Here is a 25,743-nt window from a genome sequence, read left to right as displayed (position 1 = left end):
CATAAAAGAATTCGGAGGAGATTCACATATTTCTCATAGATAAACTTGATCATAGACCCACAATTCATCGGATCTCGATAAACACACGGCAAAAAAGAGTTACATCGAATAGATCTCCAAGAAGAGGAAGGAGAACTTTGTATTGAGAATCAAAGAGAGAGAACAAGCCATCTAGCTAATAACTATGGACCCGAAGGTCTGTGGTAAACTACTCACAACTCATCAGAGAGGCCTTGGTGGTGATGGAGAGGCCCTCCATGGTCAATTCCCCCTACGGCAGAGCGCCGGCGAAGGCTCCAAGATGGGATCTCGCAGATACAGAAGGTTCTGGCGGTGGAATTAGGTTTTCATGGTGCTTTTGGATGGTTTCTAGGTACGTAGATATATATAAGAGGAAGAAGTAGGTCGGTGGACGCTCGAGGGGCCCACGAGGGTGGGGGGCGCGCCCACCCTTACAGGGCGCGCCGGGCACCCTCCTGACCGCCTCGCTCGTTGCATGACGTCCACTCCAAGTCCCCTGGTTTGCATTTGTTCCAAAAAGATCGCTCCCGAGGGTTTCATCGCGTTTGGACTCCGTTTCATATTCCTTTTCTTCGAAACACTGAAATAGGCAAAAAAACAGCAATTCGGGCTGGGCCTCCGGTTAGTAGGTTAGTCCCAAAAATGATATAAAAGTGTAAATTAAAGCCCATAAACATCCAAAACAGGTAATATAATAGCATGGGACAATCAAAAATTATAGATACGTTGGAGACGTATCAAGCATCCCCAAGCTTAATTCCAGCTCGTCCTCGAGTAGGTAAATGATAAAAACAGAATTTCTAATGTGGAATGCTACCTAGCATAATTCTCAATGTAATTTTCTTTATTGTGGCATGAATTTTCAGATCCAAATGATTCAAAATAAAAGTTCATATTGACATGATAAACAATAATACTTCAAGCATACTAACAAAGTAATCATGTCTTCTCAAAATATCATGGCTAAAGAAAGTTATCCCTACAATATCATATAGTCTGGCTATGCTCTATCTTCATCATACAAAGTATTTAATCATGCACAACCCCGATGACAAGCCAAGCAATTGTTCCATACTTTAGTATTCTAAAACTTTTACAACTTTCACGCAATACATGAGCGTGAGCCATGGACATAGCACTATATGTGGAATAGAATGGTGGTTGTGGAGAAGACAAAAAAGAGGAAGATAGTCTCACATCGACTAGGCGTATCAACGAGCTATGAAGAAGCCCATTAATAGATATCAATGTGAGTGAGTAGGGATTTCCATGCAACGGATGCACTAGAGCTATAAATGTATGAAAGCTCAATAAAAGAAACTAAGTGGGTGTGCATCCAACTTGCTTGCTCACGAAGACCTAGGGCGTTTTGAGGAAGCCCATCATTGGAATATACAATCCAAGTTCTATAATGAAGAATTCCCACTAGTATATGAAAATAACAACATAGTAGACTCTCTATTATGAAGATCATGGTGCTACTTTGAAGCACAAGTGTGGTAAAAGGACAGTAGCATTGTCCCTTCTCTCTTTTTTTATTTGGCATTTCTCTTTTTTTTATATGGCCTTTCTCTTTTTTTGTAAAGTCCAAAGTCTCATCCCGACTTGTGGGGAAATCATAGTTTCCATCATTCTTTCCTCACTTGGGACAATGCTCTAATAATGAAGATCATCACACTTTTATTTACTTGCAACTCAAGATTACAACTCGATACTTAGAACAAAATATGACTCTATATGAATGCCTCCGGTGGTGTACCGGGATATGCAATGAACCAAGAGTGACATGTATGAAAATCATGAGGGTGGCCTTGCCACAAATACGATGTCAACTACATGATTATGCAAGAGCAATATGACAATGATGATGCGTGTCATGATAAACGGAATGGTGGAAAGTTGCATGGCAATATATCTCGGAATGACTATGGAAATGCCATAATAGGTAGGTATGGTGGCTTTTTTGAGGAAGGTATATGGTGTGTGTATGGTACCGTGAAAGTTGTGCGGCACAAGAAAGGCTAGCAATGGTGGAAGGGAGAGAGAGCGTATAATCCATGGACTCAACATTAGTCATAAAGAACTCATATACTTATTGCAAAAATATACAAGTAATCAAAAACCAAGCACTATGCGCATGCTCCTAGGGGATAGATTGGTATGAAAATACCATCGCTCGTCCCCGACCGCCACTCATAAGGAAGACAATCAATAAATAAATCATGCTCCAACTTCATCACAAAACGGTTCACCATACATGCATGCTACGGAATCACAAACTTCAACACAAGTATTCCTTAAATTCATAATTATCCAACTAGCATGACTCTAATATCACCATCCTCATATCTCAAAACAATTATCAAGCATCAAATTGATCATAGCATCCAATTCACTTTCTATGATAGTTTTTATTATACCCAACTTGAATGCTCATCATTCTAGGACCAATTTTATAACCATAGCAAATACCATGCTGTCCTAAAAGACTCTCAAAATAATATAAGTGAAGTATAAGAGATCAACAATTTCTACAAAATTAAGCCACCGCCGTGCTCTAAAAGATACAAGTGAAGCACTAGAGCAAAAATTATCTAGCTCAAAAGATATAAGTGAAGCACATAGAGTATTCTAGTAAATTCCAAAACATGTGGGTTTATCCCAAAAGGTGTGTACAGCAAGTATGATTGTGGTAATATAAAAAGCAAAGACTCATATCATACAAGATGCTCCAAGCAAAACACATATCATGTGGCGAATAAAAATATAGCTCCAAGTAAAGTTACCGATAGACGAAGACAAAAGAGGGCATGCCTTCCGGGGCATCCCCAAGATTAGGCTCTTGGTCATCCTTGAATATCTTGGGGTGCCATGGGCATCACCAAGCTTAGGTTCTTGCCACTCCTTATTCCATAGTCCATCAAATATTTACCCAAAACTTGAAAACTTCACAACACAAAACTCAACAGGAAATCTCATAAGCTCCGTTAGTGCAAGAAAGAAAAACCACCACATAAGGTACTATAATGAACTCATTATTTTTTTATATTGGTGTTAAACCTACTTTATTCCAACTTATCTATGGTTCATACCCCCCGATACTAGCCATAGATGCATCAAAATAAGCAAACAACACACGAAAAACAGAATCTGTCAAAAACAGAACTGTGTGTAGCAATCTGTAACTTTCGAATACTTCTGGAACTCCAAAAATCCTAAAAAAAATAGGACGTCATAGGAAATTTCTCTATTGATCTACAGAAAAAATAATCAATGCAAAATCACGTTTCTGTGATTTATTGATTTTTTTATCGTGCATGCAAAGTTTCTGTTTTTCAGCAGAATCAAATTAACTATCACCGAAGGTTATCCTATAGGTTCTACTTGGCACAAACACTAACTAAAACATAAAGACACATCTAACCAGAGGCTAGATTATTTATTTATTACTAAACAGAAGCAAAAAGCAAGGAACAAAAATAAAATCGGGTTGCCTCCCAACAAGCGCTATCGTTTAACGCCCCTAGCTAGGCATAAAAGCGAGAATAGATCTAGGTATTGTCATCTTTGACATTCAATTCTTCAATAGAGCACTTATAACCCATAGGAGTTTCTTTCTTTTTAGTAATGATTAAACTCTTAGGCAAAAAATCAAGATAATCGTTTGTAGCAAAAGGTTCCTTAATAAAAGCAAAGAGATTGGAATGAATGCTTATTGATTTGAGATCCGCATTTTCCTTACTAGAAGATTCACCCTTATTTTTGGGAACATACATTAATTCAGAAATTTTTGTAGGAGTTGGAGTATTTTTCATGGATGAGAAGGCAGACCCTAAATTAGTAATAATATCCTCAAGTTCACCGATTCTTGTGGAATCTTGATCTATCCTTTCATTAACTATAGATTCCTTCTCTTTAAAACTTTTCAAAGTAACTCCAACCTTAGATCCATATTGAGTAATTTGGTTGTGAATCTTCTTATCCAAATTTTCAATCAACTCCACAGTAGCAACTTTAGTTTCAATAATTTCAAGCCTTTGCATCACGTGTTCTAAAGTTAAAACTGTTCCGTTAACCAAAAGAGGCGGTAGACCGAACAAATCTGTCATGGCATTATAAGCATCAAAAGTATGGCTACCCAAAAAAAATTCACCGGTAATGGTATCAAGAATGTATCTATTCCAAGGAGTAATGCCTACATAAAAATTGCGAAGAAGAACGGAAGTAGATTGCTTCCTAGTAGATCTATTTTAAGCATTACAAATTCTATGCCAAGCATCTTTTAGATTTTCTCCCTCCCTTTGTTTAAAATTAAGAACTTCATGATCGGGAGTATTAATGATGATAGGAGGAATAGCCATGATAACGGGATACGCAATTGACACACGAGCACACAAAAAAGGCAAGCGAGAGAGAGAGGAGAACGGGAAAGAGAGGGCGAACAAAACAGCAAGGGTGAAGTGGGGGAGAGGAAAACGAGAGGCAAATGACAAATAATGTAATGCGAGGGAGATGAGTTTGTGATGGGTACTTGGTATGTCTTGACTTGAGCGAAGACCTCCCCGGCAACGGTGCCAAAAATCCTTCTTGCTACCTCTTGAGCATGCGTTGGTTTTTCCCTTGAAGAGGAAAGGGTGATGCAGCAAAGTAGCGTAAGTATTTCCCTCAGTTTTGAAAACCAAGGTATCAATCCAGTAGGAGGCTCCTCAAAAGTCCCACGCACCTACACAAACAAACAAGAACCTCGCAACCAACGCGATAAAGGGGTTGTCAATCCCTTCATGGAAACTTGCGAAAGTGAGATCTAATAGAGATAATATGATAAGATAAATATTTTTGGTATTTTTATGATATAGATTGGAAAGTAAAAGATGCAAATAAAAGTAGATGGAAAACTTCTATGATAAAAGATAGACCTGGGGGCCATAGGTTTCACTAGTGGCTTCTCTCAAGATAGCATAATTATTATGGTGGGTGAACAAATTACTATCGAGCAATTGATAGAAAAGTGCATAGTTATGAGAATATCTAGGCATGATCATGTATATAGGCATCATGTCTGTAACAAGTAGATCGAAACGATTCTGCATCTACTACTATTACTCCACACATCGACCGACTCCTGCCTGCATATAGAGTATTAAGTTCATAAGAATAGAGTAACGCATTAAGCAAGATGACATGATGTAGAGAGATAAACTCATGCAATATGATATAAACCCCATCTTTTTATCCTCGATGGCAACAATACAATATGTCCCTTGCTGCCCCTGCTGTCATTGGGAAAGGACACCGCAAGATTGAACCCAAAGCTAAGCACTTCTCCCATGGCAAGAAATATCAATCTAGTAGGCCAAACCAAACTGATAATTCGAAGAGACTTGCAAAGATAACCAATCATACATAAAAAAAATTCAGAGGAGATTCAAATATTTCTCATAGATAAACTTGATCATAAACCCACAATTCATCGGATCTCGACAAACACACCGCAAAATAGTGTTACATCGAATAGATCTCCAAGAAGAGGAAGGAGAACTTTGTATTGAGAATCAAAGAGAGAGAAGAAGCCATCTAGCAAATAACTATGGACCCAAAGGTCTGTGGTAAACTACTCACAACTCATCGGAGAGGCCTTGGTGGTGATGGAGAGGCCCTCCATGGTCGATTCCCCCTCCGGCAGAGTGCCGACGAAGGCTCCAAGATGGGATCTCACGAATATAGAAGGTTGCGGCGGTGGAATTAGGGTTTTGTGGTGCTCCTCGATGGTTTCGGGGTACGTAGATATATATAGGAGGAAGAAGTAGGTCGATGGACGCTCGAGGGACCCACGAGGGTGGGGGCGCACCCACCCTTACAGGGCGTGCCGGGCACCCTCATGACCGCCTCGCTCATTGCGTGACGTCCACTCCAAGTCCCTTGGTTTGCGTTTGTTCCAAAAAGATCGCTCCCACAGGTTTCATCGCGTTTGGACTCCGTTTGATATTCCTTTTCTTCGAAACACTGAAATAGGCAAAAAAAAACAGCAATTCGGGCTGGGCCTCCGGTTAGTAGGTTAGTCCCAGAAATGATATAAAAGTTTAAAGTAAAGCCCATAAACATCCAAAATAGGTAATATAATAGCATGGAACAATCAAAAATTATAGATACGTTGGAGATGTATCAGCCCAAAACTTTTAAGAAATGACAGTTTCGGTTTCTCTAAACCATAGTTCATACGGTGTCATCTCAACGGAATTATGTGGTGCTCTATTTAAAGTGAATGTGGTTGTCTCTAATGCCTAACCCATGAACGATAGTGGTAATTTGATATCATGGTATGCCCCATATCATATAGGGTGCATCTATGATGTTCGGACACACCATCACACGATGGTGTTCGAGGCGGTATTAGTTGTGAAACAATTTCCACAATGTCTTAATTGTGTACCAAACTCGCAACTCAGATATTCATCTCTATGATCATATCATAGACATTTTATCCTCTTGTGACGACAATCTTCAACTTCACTCTGAAATTACTTGAACCTTTCAATAATTCAGACTTGTGTTTCATCAAGTAAATATACTCAGCATCTACTCAAATCATTTGTGAAGTAAGAACATAACGATATCCACTGCGTGCCTCAACACTCATTGGACTTCACACATCAAAATGTATTAATTCCAACAAATTGCTTTTTGTTCCATCTTACTGAAAACGAGGCTTTTCAGTCATCTTGCCCATGTGGTATGATTTTGCATGTCTCAAGTGATTCAAAATCAAGTGAGTCCAAATGATCCATCTGCATGGAGTTTCTTCATGCGTACATACCAATAGACATGGTTCACATGTCTCAAACTTTTCAAAAACGAGTGAGTCCAAAGATCCATCAACATGGAGCTTCTTCATGCGTTTTATACCAATATGACTCAAATGGCAGTGCCATAAGTAGGTGGTACTATCATTACTATCTTATATCTTTTGGCATGAACATGTGTATCACTATGATCGAGATTCAATAAACCATTCATTTAGGTGCAAGACCATTGAAGGTATTATTCAAATAAACAAAGTAACCGTTATTCTCCTTAAATGAATAACCGCATTGCGATAAACATAATACAATCTTGTCTATGCTCAACGCAAACACCAAATAATAATTATTTAGGTTTAAGACCAATCCCGATGGTAGAGGGAGCGTGCGATGTTTGATAACATCAACCTTGGAAATACTTCCAACACATATCGTCACCTTGCCTTTAGCTAGTCTCCATTTATTCTGTAGCCTTTTATTTCGAGTTACCAACACTTAGCAACCGAACCGGTATCTATTACTCTGGTGCTACTAGGAGTACTAGTAAAGTACACATTAATATAATGTATATCCAATGTACTTCTGTTGACCTTGCCAGCCTTCTCATCTACCAAGTATTTAGGGTAGTTCTGCTTCAGTGACCGTTCCCCTCATTACAGAAGCACTTAGTCTCGGGTTTGGGTTCAACCTTGGGTTTCTTCACTAGAGCAGCAGCTGATTTGTCGTTTCATGAAGTATCCCTTCTTGCCCTTGCCCTTCTTGAAACTAGTGGTTTTACTAACCATCAACAATTGATGCTCCTATTTGATGTCTACTTTTGCAGTGTCAAACATCGCGAATAGCTCAAGGATCATCATATCTATCCCTGATATGTTATAGTTCATCACGAAGCTCTAGTAGCTTGGTGACAATAACTTTGGAGAAACATCACTATCTCATCTGGAAGATTAACTCCCACTCGGTTCAAGTGATTGTAGTACTCAGACAATCTGAGCACATGCTCAACGATTGAGCTTTTCTCCCTTAGTTTGTAGGCTAAGAAACTTGTCGGAGGTCTCATACCTCTTGATGTGGGCACGAGCCTGAAATCCCAATTTCAGCCCTTGGAACATCTCATATGTTCCGCGATGTTTCAAAAAACCGTCTTCGGTGCCTCAAATTCTAAACCTTTTAGCATTACACAACAAACTATCATGTAGTCATCAAAACGTGTATGTCAGATGTTCGCAACATGCATAGATGACGTTCGAGGTTCAACACACCGAGCGGTGCATTATGGACATAATCCTTCTGTGCAGCAATGAGGACAATCCTCAGTTTACGGACCCAGTCCGCATAATTGCTACTATCAACTTTCAACTAAATTTTCTCTAGGAACATATCTAAAACAATAGAACTAAAGCACAAGCTACGACATAATTTGCAAAGTCCTTTTGACTATGTTCATGATAATTAAGTTCATCTAATGAACTCCCACTCAGATAGACATCCCTCTAGTCATCTAAGTGATACATGATTCGAGTCAACTAGGCCGTGTCCGATCATCACGTGAGACGGACTAGTCACCATCATTGAACATCTTCATGTTGATCGTATCTACTATACGGCTCATATTCGACCTTTCGGTCTCTTGTGTTCCAAGGCCATGACTGTACATGCTAGACTCATCAAGTCAACCTAAGTGTTTTGCATGTGTAAATCTGGCTTACACCCGTTGTATGCGAATGTTAGAATCTATCACACCCGATCATCACGTGGTGCTTCAAAGCAACGAACTTTCGCAACGGTGCACAGTTAGGGGGAACACTTTCTTGAAATTTTAGTGAGGGATTATCTTATTTATGCTACCGTCGTTCTAAGCAAATAAGATGTAAACATGACAAACATCACATGCAAATCATAAAGTGACATGATATGGCCATTATCATCTTGCGCCTTTGATCTCCATCTTTGAAGCGTGGCATGATCACCTTCATCACCAGCATGACACCATGATCTCCATCATCGTGTATCCATGAAGTTGTCTCGCCAACTATTACTTCTACTACTATGGCTAACGGTTAGCAATAAAGTAAAGTAATTACATGGTGTTTTTCATTGACATGCAGGTCATACAATAAATTAAGACAACTCCTATGGCTCCCGCCGGTTGTCATACTCATCGACATGCAAGTCGTGATTCCTATTACAAGAACATGATCAATCTCATACATCACATATATCATTCATCACATTCTTTTGGCCATATCATATCACATAGCATACCCTGCAAAAACAAGTTAGACGTCCTCTAATTGTTGTTGCATGTTTTACGTGGCTGCTATGGGTTTCTAGCAAGAACGTTTCTTACCTACGCAAAAGCCATAACGGTGATATGTCAGTTGCCATTTACCCTTCATAAGGACCCTTTTCATCGAATTCGATCCGACTAAGGTGGGAGAGACAGACACCCGCTAGCCACCTTATGCATCAAGTGCATGTCAGTCGGTGGAACCTGTCTCACGTAAGCGTACGTGTAAGGTCGGTATGGGCCGCTTCATCCCACAATGTCCCCGAATCAAGATAGGACTAGTAACGGTAAGCAAATTGAACAAACCAACGCCCACAACTACTTGTGTTCTACTCGTGCATAGAATCTATGCATAGACCTAGCTCTGATACCGCTGTTGGGGAACGTAGTAATAATTCAAAATTTTCCTACGTCTCACCAAGATCAATCTAGGAGATACTAGCAATGAGAGAGAAAGAGAGGGAGTGCATCTTCATACCCTCGAAGATCGCTAAGCGGAAGCGTTACAAGAACACGGTTGATGGAGTCGTACTTGCGGCGATTCAAATCGTGGAAGATCCAATCTAGCACCGAAGGACGGCGCCTCCGCGTTCAACACACGTACAGCCCAGGGACGTCTCCTCCTTCTTGATCCAGCAAGGGGAGAGGAGAAGTTGAGGGAGAACTCCGACAACACGATGGCGTGGTGGTGGTGGAGCTCGTGGTTCTCCAGCAAGGCTTCGCCAAGCACTACGGAGGAGGGGAAAGAGTTGGAGGAGGGAGGGGCTGCGCCAGGGGAAAAGGTATAGCAGCCCTCCCACCCCCCTCTATTTATATGGTGAAGGGGAGAAGGGGCCGGCCCCTCTAGATCCCATCTAGAGGGGGGGCGGCCAGGAGGGGGAGACTTGCACCCTAAGCAAGGTGGAGGCGTCCCCCTCCCCTAGGGTTTCCAAACCCTAGGCGCCTTGGGCCCTTGGGGGGCGCACCAGCCCACTAGGGGCTGGTTCCCTCCCATGTTCAGCCCATTAAGCCCCCGGGACAGGTGGCCCCACCCGGTGGACCTCCGGACACCTTTTGATGGTCCCGGTACAATACTGATAACCCCCGAAACCATTCCGGTGACTGAAACTGGACTTCCCATATATAAATCTTCACCTACGGACCATTTAGGCACTCCTCATGAAGTCCGGGATCTCATCCAGGACTCCGAACAACATTCGGTAACCACATACTAATTCCCATAACAACTCTAGCATCACCGAACCTTAAGTGTGTAGACCCTACGGGTTCGGGAATCATGCAGACATGACCGAGACATCTCTTTGGAAAATAACAAGCAGCGGGATCTGGATACCCATGTTGGCTCCCACATGTTACACGATGATCTCATCGGATGAACCACGGTGTCGGGGATTCAATCAATCCCGTATACAATTCCCTTTGTCAATCGACATGTTACTTGCCCGAGATTCAATCATCGGTATCCCAATACCCCGTTTAATCTTGTTACGAGCAAGTCTCTTTACTTATTCCATAACGCATGATCCCGTGACTAACTCATTGGTCACATTCAGCTCATTATGATGATGCATTACCGAGTGGGACCAGAGATACCTCTCCGTCATACGAAGTGACAAATCCCAGTCTCGATTCGTGCCAACCCAACAGACACTTTTGGAGATACATGTAGTGTACCTTTATAGCCATCCGGTTACGTTGTGACGTTTGGTACACCCAAAGCATTCCTACGGTATCCGGGAGTTGCACAATCTCATGGTCTAAGGAAATGATATTTGACATTAGAAAAGCTCTTAGCAAACGAACTACACGATCTTGTGCTATGCTTAGGATTGGGTCTTGTCCATCACATCATTCTCCTAATGATGTGATCCCGTTATTAATGACATCCAATGTCCATGGTCAGGAAACCATAACCATCTATTGATCAACGAGCTAGTCAACTAGATGCTCACTAGGGACATGTTGTGGTCTATGTATTCACACATGTATTACGGTTTCTAGTTAATACAATTATATGATGAACAATAGACAATTATCATGAACAAGGAAATACAATAATAACCATTTTATTATTGCCTCTAGGGCATATTTCCAACACAATCTCCATCAACATCTTCACCAGCACCATCTCCCCTCAAACCCTAGTTCATCTCTTGTATCCGATCTTTATCTCAAAACCTCAGATTGGTACCTGTGGGTTGCTAGTAGTGTTGATTACTCCTTGTAGTTGATGCTAGTTGGTTTATTCGGTGGAAGATCATATGTTCAGATCCTTTATGCATATTAATACCCCTCTGATTATGAGCATGAATATGATTTGTGAGTAGTTACGTTTGTTCCTGAGGACATGAGATAAGTCTTGTTAGTCATGTGAATTTGGTATTCGTTCGATATTTTGATGAGATGTATGTTGTCTTTCCTCTAGTGGTGTTATGTGAACGTCGACTACATGGCACTTCACCATTGTTTGGGCCTAGGGGAAGGCATTGGGAAGTAATAAGTAGATTATGGGTTGCTAGAGTGACAGAAGCTTAAACCATAGTTTATGCGTTGCTTCGTAAGGGGCTGATTTGGATCCAAATGTTTCATGCTATGGTTAGGTTTACCTTAATTCTCTTTCATAGTTGTGGATGCTTGCGAGAGGGGTTAATCATAAGTGGGATGCTTGTCCAAGGAAGGGCAGTACCCAAGCACTGGTCCACCCACATATCAAATTATCAAAGTAATGAACGCGAATCATATGAGCATGATGAAAACTAGCTTGACGATAATTTCCATGTGTCCTCGGAAGCGCTTTGCTTTATATAAGAGTTTGTCCAGGCTTGTCCTTTGCTACAAAAAGGACCGAGCCACCTTGCTGCACCTTGTTACTTTTGTTACTTGTCACCCGTTACGAATTACCTTATCACAAAACTATATGTTACCGATAATCTTAGTGCTTGCAGAGAATACCTTACTGAAAACCGCTTGTCATTTTCTTCTGCTCCTCGTTGGGTTCAACACTCTTACTTATCGAAAGGACTACGATAGATCCCCTATACTTGTGGGTCATCAGATAGCACACAAGGTGTTCCTCCGGTATTCGGGAGTTGCATAATCTCATAGTCTGAGGAACATGTATAAGTCATGAAGAAAGCATTAGCAATAAAACTGTAATGATCATAATGCTAAGCTACCGGATGGGTCTTGTCCCATCACATCATTCTCTAATGATGTGATCCCGTTTATCAAGTGACAACTCATGTCTATGGTTAGGAAACTTAACCATCTTTGATTAACGAGCTAGTCAAGTAGAGGCATACTAGGGACACTATGTTTTGTCTATGTATTCACACATGTACTAAATTTCCGGTTAATACAATTCTAACATGAATAATAAACTTTTATCATGCTATAAGAAAATATAAATAACAACTTTATTATTGCCTCTAGGGCATATTTCCTTCACCTCCGAGGCCGCCAACTCGGTGAGGAGCGCCGGACCCGACCGAATGGTGGGAAGGACATTAGACAGACAACGGGGCGAGGCGCCTGCGGAGCACACGTGCGTATGCCGCCAGGAGGTGAGTACTCTAACTTTCTTTATAGTAGTAATACAACCATGGAGCTACTTTTTAAATCATTGATTAATATTGAATCCTTTATTATTATGTATGCTTTGGTCATCTCATTCTCTACTTGAGCATGGTTTGGTTATGTATGTACCCGACCAAACTATGAAGAAAGAAGTGGTCTCTTTCTCCTCTACTCATGGCACTCTCTCCATGCCTGGGAGGGGGAAGGGGAGAGGATATAGGGTTTGAGATTCTTAAGATGGGGTGAAAGGCGAACCTACAGGTTTGCATTCATAACAACGGCGATGATTGCCCCCCCCCCCCTCCGATGTGATGGATCACATTCTTCGCCTTGCCAGAGAGCGGTCACATCTAGTGTGGTGGCTCGTTGTTTTCCTTTGGCTGTAGAGAAGAACGGTGGAGGAGTGCCGGCACAAGTGCGCCCATTTCTCGCCATCTTCGCGTCGTCCACGTCGGAGCTTGGGTAGGATCATCTCTCCCTGTCATGGAGGAGTGGTGGCGGCGTCATGAGGGGGAAGGAGAGGTGAACACTACTGCGAAAGGGAGGCTACAAATTCGAGGGACGGTGATGAGGTTTGCTTGAAAAGGCGAAGATGCCTCTGACCGAGGACGATATCCCGGGGTGCTACCGCGGAGCTCTCACGGGTGACCCTGACCATCCGCGACGCGTTCTGATGGCTGAGAGTGTCATTGCTCCAAGAAGCGACCTTACTCGACACTTATCAAGAAGAGAAGATGGCACAGAGCAACCAGTCGTCATACATCTTCGCTCGAAAGAAACGTCGAAGGCGCATCAAGTGGACACAGGAGATTCACCAAAGCACCGCAAAGGCGCAAACGCATGCGTGTAAATAAACAGAACGAGAGAGAGCACGGCTCAACAGAACGAGCACGGCTCACACCCGATCCGGACCGTGCACCGCGTGACCTCACCGGGCCGACCGACCACGCGCAGGTCCACAAAGCGAGCTCGCTCGCTCGCTCGCGCGCACGGAAAGAAAACCCCACCCCACCCCACCTCCCCAAACCATCCCGTCGGTCATCCTCCCCTTTTCGGTTGGCCATTCCCCCCGCTCGCCGCCCAACGCGCATCGCATCGCATCGCGGCTGAAGTGAGCGAAGGAGTGGACGAAAGGGGAATCAGACCGTGCCAAAGGTCACACACCTCACCACCCTCTCCCCTCGATTTTTTTTTCTCCCCTTCCATTCCATTCCCTCCTTCCTCCCGTCTCGCTGTTACGCATCGCAATTCCCCAATCCAAGACCGTATTCCCCTCACCCCTCTCGAGCCCCCCCTCCGCAGCTCCGCCCCGCCGCGACGCGCCGCAGCACAGCCCAGCACACTCCTCGCCCCACGCCGCCGCAGGACCGCTCCTGCCTCGCGCGGCGGCCGCGGCAGGTACGAACCCCCGCGGCTCCCGGCCCGTCGTAGTTAGATCAGGGCCCGCGCCCGCCCACGGGGGCGGGGCGCGGGCGGTGGCGCGTCTCCTGGGGTTGGGGGGCTATGGTTCGGGCGGTCGCGTGCCGGCTCGGCCTCGTCGGGGCCCCGGCTGATCCGACGGCGAGCTGGCTGTTCGCCCCCCCGGGAGGCGCTGTCAGCTCGGGATGCCGCGTTTCCGCGAGCCGGGCTCGCGAAATGGGCGCTGGGTAGATCCCCTTGTCCAGTTGGGCGGGCCAGAGTAGCGGTTAGATGATAGAGCTAGCTAGGGCGGGGAGTTCATGGATGGAAGGCTGTCTTCAGCCGAGTAGGGGTCATCAGATTGCCGAATTCGGCGACAACCTTCCAGTATTGGAAGGTTCTGTGCTCTCTGGACTGTGATAGGCTTGTTTACGGGGTTTTCGTGATGCCCTGATAACGGTTCTGTCGGGAGTTATCGGACTTGATACCGCAGGTGGGTTTTGCGCCGGTCTGATAACGGCTTTGTTGGGAGGTATTAGTAGACTTGATTGATACCTCCGGTGGGTTTTGCGCCGGTCTGATAACGGTTTTGTCTGGACTTGGTAGAGTTGATGCCGCCGTGGCGGTCTTGTTGGATAAGAGCACTGGTTTTGCTAGCATTATGGTCTGCTGGATTCAGCTCAAAATTAATAATTCCGTTGTCGTTTATGCATGCAGCCGCGGATAAGGTTGTCCGAAGTAGCTGGAGGGTTTGCTGATGGCTGGTGCCTCAGCAACCGATGATTCTTCTGCGAGCACGGCTGGGATGAGGGATGACGATCGCAGCCTGTCCGGCGAGTCCTTGTCGGAGTGGCGGTCCTGCGACCAGGGCGAGAGCGGAAGCCCTTCAACGTCCCCGCCATTTTGGGACACCGATTGTGACGATGATGATCCTGGTGCGTGAATGGACTTGCATATATGGTTGCGTGGTTTGATTAGTAGATTATTTTGGCACGACATGCTGTGGAAGTTATTTTGGTATATGGATTGCTGTGATGCCTTTTGTACTTGAAATCATTGGCATGTTTGAATAGTCCAACGTGAACTGGGCAGCTGATACACTATACCTCCTATGTGCACCAAATTATCTTGTCAAGCTGTAAGGGTGGAGCTTGTGACCCATTTATCAGTACATATCGGTTCATTTTGCAGTGCCATGGTATCCAAGGTTGGTTCGTGCTGGTTGCTGTGGTGCCATGACTAGAAATGCAGACGTTGCATGGGCATGATGATAGATAGCATTTGGCACGGTTCTCACAATTAGATAGTCTTGTCGTATCTGATTCTCAATGTAGAAAATATAAATACCAAGAGGTTTAATTTGTCTTACTATCTGTCTTCAGTGAAAAAGGCAGAAATCATGATATGTTTAGACCAGAATGTCAGTTGATTCAAGACATTTACCATTTATTATTAAACTCAAAGCGCATGCATATTAGAGCTCGGTGTGTAGTATATAAAGATTAAGCTATTTTCCCAGTATTCCGTTGTAAATAAAATAAATGTGATCATGCCTTTATTTATTTGTTGAGATTATCCATATGCACCTAGTCAATTGCACTCTAAAATACCATGCAATTAATATTGAGCTAAATATCGCGTAGGCAATTTAATGATTTGTGGTGCTCATTGTTTGTCACTCAACACTGTCTTAAACTGGCCATCTTAAATAGCTTCTACAAGCTGAAAACTGTGGATCACTTTCTGTCTCTCTCTATCTACAATGAAATAATTCATTTACCTTCTCTTTTGTGCCACTTCACAATGTCATTAGTTGTCTCGTTGATGCAATCTTTTCTATTCTAAAATTAGAACAATCTTTTAAATACTCCCTCCGTCCGGAATTACTTGTCGGAGAAATGAATGTATCTAGACGTATTTTAGTGATAGATACATCCATTTTTATTCATTTCCGTGATAAGTAATTCCCGACGGAGGGAGTATTTAATTTGCATGCTGATACTTGCCCAAATTAAATTTGTTTGTGTGAACATTTGCTTTCATTATATGGATAGATCTATTTCCTTACCGTGATGCTAGTCTTATCATGCTATGGATTGAACTTCCTTTAAGGATAACTTCCTCTGAGATTTGGAAGCTGTATTTGTTTTTTGTGTGTTTAATCTCATTTCACTCAACTCTGATAGCAGGCCCCAAACCTTCAGAATTATACGGTCGGCATACTTGGAGGATTGAGAATTTTTCCAAGGAGAAGAAGAGAGAGATGAAAAGTGAGCCGTTTGAGGCTGGTGGTTACAAATGGTAAAGTGCCTTTTGGCAACCTTGTTCAACAACTTGACCAATGATCTTAGTAAATGATCTATTTTCAAATGTTACCTGGGAACTGAGGGGGGTAAAGTCTGTCGTTTGTTCTACATGTTATGGTGAAATGGTCTTAGTCTGCATGCTTTGACTCTGTTCGATAGCCCAGTCTGCATGGACGCCTGTGTTTTGTGGTTTACCTTGTGCATTTTCTTTTTGCCTCATGTGGGGACATATAATTCAAGAGTTTGCTTCCTGCATGGCAGTAATGATGCATACATTAACTTGCTTTCCTGTAGTTTGCCATTTGTTTGATTTTTCTCGTGTTGGTATTTATAAAACGTAATATGGGGCAATTTTGTCTTGCTGTGTTTTCCTTTCTGTCATTCTGTGCACCCCAGTCATTTATGATTATAAAGCCTACCTCTGCATGTTTTGCTGATGTATTGACCCTTTCCCAAGAAGTGCATGATCTGAATAAGCTGGAGATTGGAGAGTGCCACACAATCCTTTTCTCATATGTGCCATGTTCTGACATGTTTGGTTTACATTTTGTACTAGAGTATTTATTTCACGTGGGTGGGAGCAGGGAGGGAGGATAAGGACTGGAAGTTCACGGTCCTGATATGTCTGTTTTGATCATTCTGTTACCGTTGACGCAGTGCGTCTTGGTATACGATACCATTTTTGTCTCTTTTTGGACACCAATTTTTTCATTCTTACCTTAAGAAAATTTTTTAGCTTCGCTGAGGGCTTAATGTTGTAGCTTCGCTGAGGGCTAAATGGACAAATCTGAAAGCTTCATGACTCATTTTTCTGGTGTATATTTGTTCTTGTCTGTATGCACAGATACTGATTCCCTTGTTTCCAATTGTTATTTCACAGGTACATACTTGTATACCCTCAAGGATGTGATGTCTCCAATCACTTGTCATTGTTTCTTTGTGTTGCTAATCATGACAAACTCCTCCCAGGTTTGATATTGCCATGTTTGCAGCTATCTTGCACACATTGGAAATTACTTATCTGACTCCAGTATGAAAATTTCAGGATGGAGCCATTTTGCACAGTTCACTATAGCTGTAGGCAATATGGATCCTAAGAAAATTAAATACTCAGGTGAGCTGAACTTGGTTTGTTCTCTTCATAGGAAGCTACAGTATATCTATCTACCTATCTTTTCACCTTGTTCAGGCATTAATGAAGTAATTTTTGTAGACACTTTGCATAGGTTCTGGAAGAAGGAGCATGATTGGGGATGGAAAAAGTTTATGGAGTTGTCAAAGATTCAAGATGGTTTTCTCGTGGACGATGTTCTTGAAATAATTGCTCAAGTTCAAGTTATCAGGTAGTTGATCTGTCTATGCTCATGATTGATAGCTAATTTTTTCATCATTGTGCCTCTAATTCATGTCTCAAAAAGGAACTATTCGATCTGTTCATCTGAGCATGTCTTTGCAAGAACAACATTGATGAAAATGCCAATTTTTCTGAATATATTGTTTCTTCCTATAATTCGTACTCGGCTATTCCCATGGCGGGAGTGCAATGCATGTAGTTTCATTGTCTTATTCTTTTGGTCAATCTTTAGTAACTCATGCAGACCAGGTGGTTTATGCTCAGCTACTTTATATAGTAGATAGCTCCAGCTGTTTTCTCTTTATAGTTTATATATGTAGAATCAACTGCGAACTATCATGTAACATCAGACTGCTCTATTTTCATATTCAAGGGAGAAAGTGGACAGACCATTTCGTTGCCTTGATCGTCCTTACCGAAGAGAATTGCTCCGTGTCTATACGACCAATATAGAACAAATTTACCGACGCTTTATTGAGGAACGAAGAAATAAACTTACCAAGCTCATTGAGGACAAAATTAGATGGTCCAGGTGACGCCATTATCTTTTCTATACATCACAACAAGTCAATGTTGCCTGTTTGTTCATATTATTTACAGATTGAAATCTTTGTTGGCCTTTCAGTTTTCGTGCATTCTGGTCAGCAATTGACCCAAGAACCAGGCACCGTATGTCCAGAGAGAAGACCGATACCATACTTAAAGTACTGGTGAAGCATTTCTTTGTAGAGAAAGAGGTTACTTCAACATTAGTGATGGATTCTTTGTATACGGGTCTGAAGGCACTTGAATACCAGAGCAAGGGCAAGAAAGGGAGAACAAAAATAGCAGAATTGGATGAACTACCTGCACCCATGGTCAGTGTTGATATGGACATATTTGTTTTGGCTGGTGATGTTATAACTTTACTTGAGAGAGCAGCCTTGGAACCCTTGCCTTGTCAACCAGTATCTCCAAAGGATGACAAATGTTCCCAGAGCCGCATGAAGGTATGATTAATGAGGTTTGATATATTGCAACATTTTTTTTCCAGTTTGTTAATCTAATTTATGAAGTTCTTCTACTGGATTTGCAATATGTCGTTCAAGTAGCGTACTTTCTGCACCTCCTTTTGTGATATGCACAATACCTACCTTACTGCAGCTCGTCCAGTTTCTTCCGTTGTTGAAAGAGAGGTTGTAGGTTCTTGTTTGAACTGCCTAGTATATGTTCACTGAATGATATGTTGGTTTGGGGTGGACTTATGATGTTGTTTGAACTAGCTCGGTACAGCAGGTACTGGTGAGCTTGTATTTATTATATGATATTGTAATATCTGTAATGCTCAAATTTGAAACTGTAGTCTATTGTACCAGTGAAATAACTGTCGCACCTAATCATTTTGTAACTATGCCCATCTTCATAGGATGGTAGTTCTGGCGAGGTTAACAAAATCTCTATGGAACGCGAAGAAAGACGCCTAACTGAGCTTGGGCGGAAGATACTTGAAACATTTGTGCTATCTCACATATTTAGGTAACAACTGTTTTCTGTATATTGATCTTATTACTTAAAGTTAAAGCTAGTTTGTTATATTGGCCAAAATTAGAAGTGATAAGTATGTATTTGTTCCTCAAGCTTTGTGGGCTCGTTTGTTCAGAGTCTTGAGCAGCTGAACATTGGAATACGGCTAGTTAACCCTTGAAGTTTCAAGATTTAGCTAGGGGCAAAAATCCTGGACATAGCAAACTTCATGAAACTTAGAGCCAGGTTTTAGTTTGTCTGATATGAATGTTCAAGGCTTAAATTGTATCCAGTTATGAAGTACTACAGAAGGTCCTGAATTGGTTAATCCTATATTGAGCCATATCTTATTGTACTGAAATTTATGTTATACTCATTAGCAACAAAAACTTGATCAACTAAAAGTGTAAAACACAAGAACTATTCTTGATTGTGTGCGGCCAAACTATTTTTCCTTTGATCAGTTATTTAAATGAACAATTAGGTTAGACACATAAACGTGATATGATCAGATTTTTCTTAAAAACAAAAGGCAATAGGTTTTACAATATGTTATAATAGAAATTGGTGGTCAATTGTATTTTGGGTACCAATGTCTGAAACAGCACTTACCTGTTTCTGGAAGAAGTATAAGATTAATGCACAAGTTAGTTGCTGTTTTTTTTGTGAGGTTGTGGAGTTGTGCTCCACTGTCTGTATTTGATGAATAATGTTTTGGTGATCTTGTAAAGAATCAAGGGCCATGCGGTTATCTAGCTCAAATAGACTAAACTATTTTTCTGCTATTTGTAGTTTAGAAATGAAAATTAAAGGCATTTCTTCTATATAAGTTTGAAAGAAAGTTGGGTAGATGAATCTTCAACTGTGGGTCAGTTGTTCTATAATGTGATCAACTATCTGTTGCTTCTGATTCTTGCATATTGCTTGTGTCAGTGGAATTGAAGTTGCATACCAAGAAGCTGTTGCTTTGAAGAGGCAAGAAGAGCTAATCCGTGAGGAGGAAGCAGCGGGACTTGAAAATGAGATGAAGGGAAAGCGTGGTGGTGGTGCCAATGAAAAGGACAAACGCGCAAAGAAAAAGCAGGTTACTTTCCCATGTGCCTTTTTCTCGCTTAGTTTCTTAAATGTTTGTATTGCCATTATTATTTAGGAATGCCACATTAGGGACCAATTCTCTAGCTAACAGCTATAATTTCTGGAACAATTTTCCTGCCCAATAATTGTTGAACTTAATTTATCGAGTTATCATTGCGAGTTAGGATTTATAATTCTTCTTATGTATGGTCTTGATGCATGCTAAAGCATTGTTTTGAGTTTCAGTGATGCAGCAATGGGTAGGGTATGGGCGGGCACAACCTCCTTCTACCCAAACCCATACCCACAGAAAATTTCTATACCCACCCACTTCAATACCCATGGGCATAACTTGGCACCCATGCCCATACCCATTGGGTATCCTATACCCAATGGATATCCAATTGGTATCATATATATCATTTAAATTGTTAAAAGGTGGAGAAATGAGTTTAAAATTCAAGTGATGATGGGCGAGCAGTATAGCACTGACACGGCCTCCTCCGGTGGGTGGCCTCTTGGAGGCATCCAGGGAGTATTGAGCGGTGGTTGGTGGATGGCCGGCACAGTATGTGGTGGTGGTGGGACCGGGGTATCACTGGATCAAGAGTTGTACATGAGTCCGGTAGCAAAGAGTTGAGATTTCATCATTCGAGGAGTCTCATAGAGGACATAGGAGTGGCGAGCAGGTGATTATGGGCCTATGAGCTATGGCAGGTATGGAATACAAGACTTAGGGTGGGCCACAGGAGTTGGATGTTGATCCCACAACGTCATAGGAGTTATTTTCATTTATTAACTTTTTCTGGGTATCCATTGGGTTACCCATGGGCGTAATTTCATACCCATTACCCGTGGGTACAAAATCTCTCCAAGTCTTGCCCATACCCATTTATATCCATACCCATGGGAAAAAATGCCATCCCTAGATGCACTATATTATTCATTTTTCATCAGTCATAATTTTCATATCCTTCACTACTTTTATGAAGTGGCAGTGGGTGATTATTGGATAGAAACTGCCTGGAACTCATTGCTGGGATGAATAAAACAAGGCAGCTTGTGTTTTGTACTGAGAACTGGCTGTAAACTTGGAATCCTTCTAGTTTTTAACTTCTTTTCTCTTGGGTTTTCGGTTATGTTGTGAAAACACTAAGAACTTAGCTTGATGTCTTTGTGATGAACTTGGCCCATAGTCCAGCTAAAACTTGCATAAGTTGCCTGAGCTTGAAAGAGCTTTTTAACGTATAGACTATAGATGTATGGCATGTCATGCATGTTATCTCATGTTACCAAGGAACAGCTTTCTTTCTGGTTTATGATACCCACACAGCTAACCTTATTTTGTGGTGAGGATATCCTAGAACTGTTGACTGCACATATTTTACCCGTCTCCCTACCCTGGCTCCCCTTTATGTGTATTCGAGATACAAGTATTAGCACTTAGTCCTATGTTGGTTACATTTTGTGCTACACCATTCATGAAGATCAGCTTTATTTCTTGCGATGAAGTTATTATGATTTGTGTGTATCTCAATGGATACTTTAGTAGATTAGTGCATGGTTTTCGTTTCTAATCTGTACATTTTTTCGAGTTTAAATACCCTTGGGTCTAATATCTCATTGTTTGGTTGATGCTTTCTTTGCTACTGCATTGTTCTTGTTTTCTGCTGGTGTGTTCTTAAACTATTTCTTTCCAGGCCAAACAAAAGAAGAACAACCGTAAGGTTAAAGACAAGGAAAGAGAAGATAAATCTGAAGCAAGAATTCTGGAAAGACTTAATGACGAAATCGCAGTTGATGACAGTGATGGCTTACCATCTAAGCAGGCAGAAGAAGTGGCACTGAAGGTTGGCCTTACCTTGGAAGAAGGTGCTTCAGATGGGCCAGATCATTTGGACAGTTCTAGACCTATGAATGGAAAGAGAGTCTCCTCTATGGAGGCCAACTCATCAGCATTTTCAGCTGATTCTACTGCTATGAATGGCATTCACAGCAAAATAAACAATTTACCAGACAGCAGAAATCACTTGTCACCAAATAGGTAGGTGAAGACTATATGTTTAAAGTTTTGCATTGTTCTTGTAAGATGGCACCTGGGCTAACTGAACTTGTGCAGAGGGAAAAATCAGCGTAACAAGGGCATAAGCATTATCAGTTATGCCGAAGAAGACGATTGCCTTCCCTCCTCCAGTGTAACTGGTAGTTCAGATCGCAATAGTTCTGGCTGTGGCACTGCTCCAAAATTGGACCGGGATACTGTTCTACTCACCTTGAAAGATAGACTTCGTGAGCTGGGGCAGCGTCTCCATGAGGTAAGTTTCTCTTTCGAAAATATCATTGCCTTTCTATTGTCATGATGTTCAAAAGTTCTGCTGTATTTTTGAGTTTCTACATCTGATTGATTGTTGAAGGATCTGAATTATAAGAATTGGTTTTAAACTTGATAGATATGGAATATATGTTTCCCATTACTCTTATGTACTTTTATAATATCTAGCATTAGATGGTTTGCAATTAATTTTGAAATGGTTAACGATGCATCTTCTATTCATTTGAGTACTGATTCAGTCTGGATAAATTCATGTGTTCATATCTCACATCAACACTGTTAAGGTAGACTTGTTCCTAAGTTCTGTGCTGTGCTGTTCTGGTCGACAATGTCCATGCACTTATTACATGCTTTTTTGTTTGTCAAGTGGACAAGGTAAGGTATCTACGACCTATGGTAGAAACAAGATTCTGGTTTATTTTTCTATCCCCGATCACCACCCCGCATGGTAGTGTCTGGTTGGAAAATACGATATGTCCTTTTTTCCTTACAGGAAAGGAAAAACCTTTTCTCAAGTGCATACAATACAGATAAATGTATGTACAGTAGTCACTCGTAGCAGATGCACTGCCTGGATCTTGTCTTCCTGCTTCGTAGCTTCAACCAATTCATTTCTGTAACCTATCTTTCTCTATGTATATTTCAGAAAAACATTGAGGGGAGAAAACTTTTCAAAGCCCACTTTGAAGCAATGGAATCTCAAACAAAGACAAATGGATCATCCTCATCCAGTTCTACGGAGAAGCCACCTGATGTTCTGAAGAGCCCGGAACATTCCCCTGAACTTACGAACGATGTAAAAGCCAATGGAACAGCCAATAAGGAGGTCCCTCTGGCCAATGGTGTGCCAGAAGAAGCTGTTTCAGGCATGCCAGCCACCACGAGTACTGAAGCTGTGCCTGTTAAGGCCCCTACCAGAACAAAGGTTGATCCAGTTTCAAACAAAGATCATGGATCAAGTTTGACAGCGCAACCAATTGGAGCAGCTCCGAATAGCTCAAAATCAACTCCAACTGATACAGATAAAGATGTTCCTCTTCCTTCAAGATCGCCACGAATCAATAGAGCTGCTCCAGTTCCCCCCAAATCGCCTCCAACTGATAAAGCTACACCAGTTCGTCCGAAATCCCCACCAGCTGAAAAAGCTACTCCAGTTCCTCCAAAATCTCCGCCAACTCATAAAGCTACTCCAGTTCCTACAAAATCTCCGCCAACTGATAAAGCTATTCCAGTCACTCCAAAATCTCCACTGACTGATAAAGCTACTTCAGTTCCTCCGAAATCTCCACCAGCTGCTAAAGCTGCTGTGGTTCCTCTGAAATCTCCAGCGACTGATAAAGCTAATCTGGTACCTCTAAAATCTCCATCAGCTGGTAAATCTTCTGTAGTTGTACCCATAACACTACCATCTGCTAAGGATGCTGGCACTCCTTCAAGATCACTGCAAGTTGATAAATCCATACCAGCCCCCCCAAGACTACCACAAGTTGATAAAGCTGCTCCACTTCCCTCCGCATCGCCACAAACTTCTTCCACCACTTATTCAGAAGCTCGGGAAGAGACTACTCCTATAAAGGTTACATCCACCAGAGTTTCTGAGGTTGCTGTCACAACATCAAGGCCTTCAAGTGCCCCTGTATTCCCTACACCAAGAACAACTGTACCAGCTACTCCACAAGTTCAAGTTTCTACATTGCTTCCGCGCTCAGCGAGTGAAGCAGCTGGAAGATCAGGAAATGATCCTTCCCCTTCTGCCCCAGCGTATGTTCCACAGACCTACCGTAATGCCATCCTTGGTAAGCCTGGTCTGGGTACATCCTCTTCAATTCTTTCATATCAGTCAACTACTCTGGGACAAGGTACTGCACTTTCGCAGCCGCTATCAACATATGCATCAACTGCGTCACTAATGATGCCTCCTGCTGGGAGGAACGATCAGTTGTTGTCAGCTAGGCATGGATTTAAATCTGGGTTGGGGAATTCAGATACACTTGATAGTTGGCAACCATGGAAAGGTGATAGTAGCATCAACAATCATCTCTGGAGGGACGATTCCCCTTACCAACGGACGACAAATGGTCATGCGTATCAACAAACTTGGAAAGATGATGCTTATCAGCAGACACGCGGTACTGAAACAGAAAACTTCAGCAGGTTTGGAGGATTGCAACCACCTAGACAGACTCCTGTCAGTTTTGTCATGCAGCAGCCACAGGCGCCCGTGGCTGAAGAATATCAGCACCTTGACATCATCAATGATTTGCTCGACGAGGGACAGACCAATGGCAGTAAGGCCGAGCCTATGCGCCATGATTACCATGCCTATGGTCTGCCATTTTCGCTGAGAGGCAACATAGCAGATTCAGAAATGGCTTCTGTTAGCAGTCCAGGGCGGTTTAGCAGAGGCAGCTTGGCAGATTTGGATATGGCCTCTGTCAGTAGTTCCAGGCGGTTTAGCAGAGGAAACTTGGTAGATTCTGAGATGTCTTCTGTGGGCAGTCCTGGGCGGTTTAGCAGAGGCAGCCTGGCAGATCCTGAGATGATGGCTTCTGTCAGCAGTCCCGGTCGGTTCAATTCCACGGACCGGTACTACGATGATGGGTTCTCGAGGGCCTATGACATGAGCCCTCTCCAGGGGGCGAGGGAGATGCAGTTCTCCTCGCTGGACACATACGGCACCAATGGTGGCCTGTCCGACATGAGCACATCAAAGCCATGGCTGTATGGCGGGCATAGCCCTGTGAATCCGTCATCGATGAATCTCGGATCGCTGAGCACAAACGGGTTCCCGCAGCACCACCACCAGATGGGGGACTACAGCAGCAACCTGGCGAGCGGGGTGAACGGTGTGGGCTCTGCCGCGGCCGCGTATCGGCGCCAGGCCAACAACGGGCGCTGGTGATGCGATGGGATGATATATGCCTGTATACAGTCAGTCTTACAGTCGAAGGAAATAATGCTTGTTGTAACAGATGCTTGTGCCGCCATGGGCATGTAATTTGAAACCTTTAGCTTTAAAAAAGGGGAGAAAAGAAAAGGGATACAGTTTACATTTCCGTAAAGCGCTCTCGTCGTCTGCTTTAAAAGCTTGC

At 42.5% G+C, this 25,743-nt stretch overlaps 1 protein-coding gene across 4 annotated transcripts; it reads left to right on the top strand.

Moving 5' to 3' along the window:
- Positions 1–13,701: 13,701 nt before the first annotated feature.
- LOC123139258 (TNF receptor-associated factor homolog 1b) lies at positions 13,702–25,707 on the top strand. Of its 4 annotated transcripts, none has more exons than XM_044559076.1 (13): positions 13,702–13,839; positions 14,800–15,017; positions 16,272–16,383; positions 17,269–17,357; positions 17,434–17,502; positions 17,602–17,731; positions 18,116–18,274; positions 18,368–18,731; positions 19,148–19,257; positions 20,179–20,329; positions 22,020–22,363; positions 22,439–22,634; positions 23,298–25,707. In XM_044559076.1, exons 2-13 carry the CDS (start codon positions 14,840–14,842, stop codon positions 25,551–25,553), a joined length of 4,158 nt encoding a protein of 1,385 aa, XP_044415011.1. In that variant the 5' UTR covers positions 13,702–13,839; positions 14,800–14,839; the 3' UTR covers positions 25,554–25,707. The 4 variants fall into 4 exon arrangements, with proteins under 4 accessions (XP_044415011.1, XP_044415001.1, XP_044415005.1 ...); XM_044559066.1 differs by having other exon boundaries at positions 16,269–16,383; XM_044559070.1 differs by lacking the exon at positions 13,702–13,839 and adding an exon at positions 13,846–14,082.
- The last annotated feature ends 36 nt before the right edge of the window (positions 25,708–25,743 follow it).

Source organism: Triticum aestivum, chromosome 1B, assembly GCF_018294505.1.
Source record: "Triticum aestivum cultivar Chinese Spring chromosome 1B, IWGSC CS RefSeq v2.1, whole genome shotgun sequence".
NCBI classification, from domain to species: domain Eukaryota; kingdom Viridiplantae; phylum Streptophyta; class Magnoliopsida; order Poales; family Poaceae; genus Triticum; species Triticum aestivum.
The sequence above is the reverse complement of the archived record's forward strand: the minus strand, read 5'-3'. Positions and strand labels throughout refer to the sequence as shown.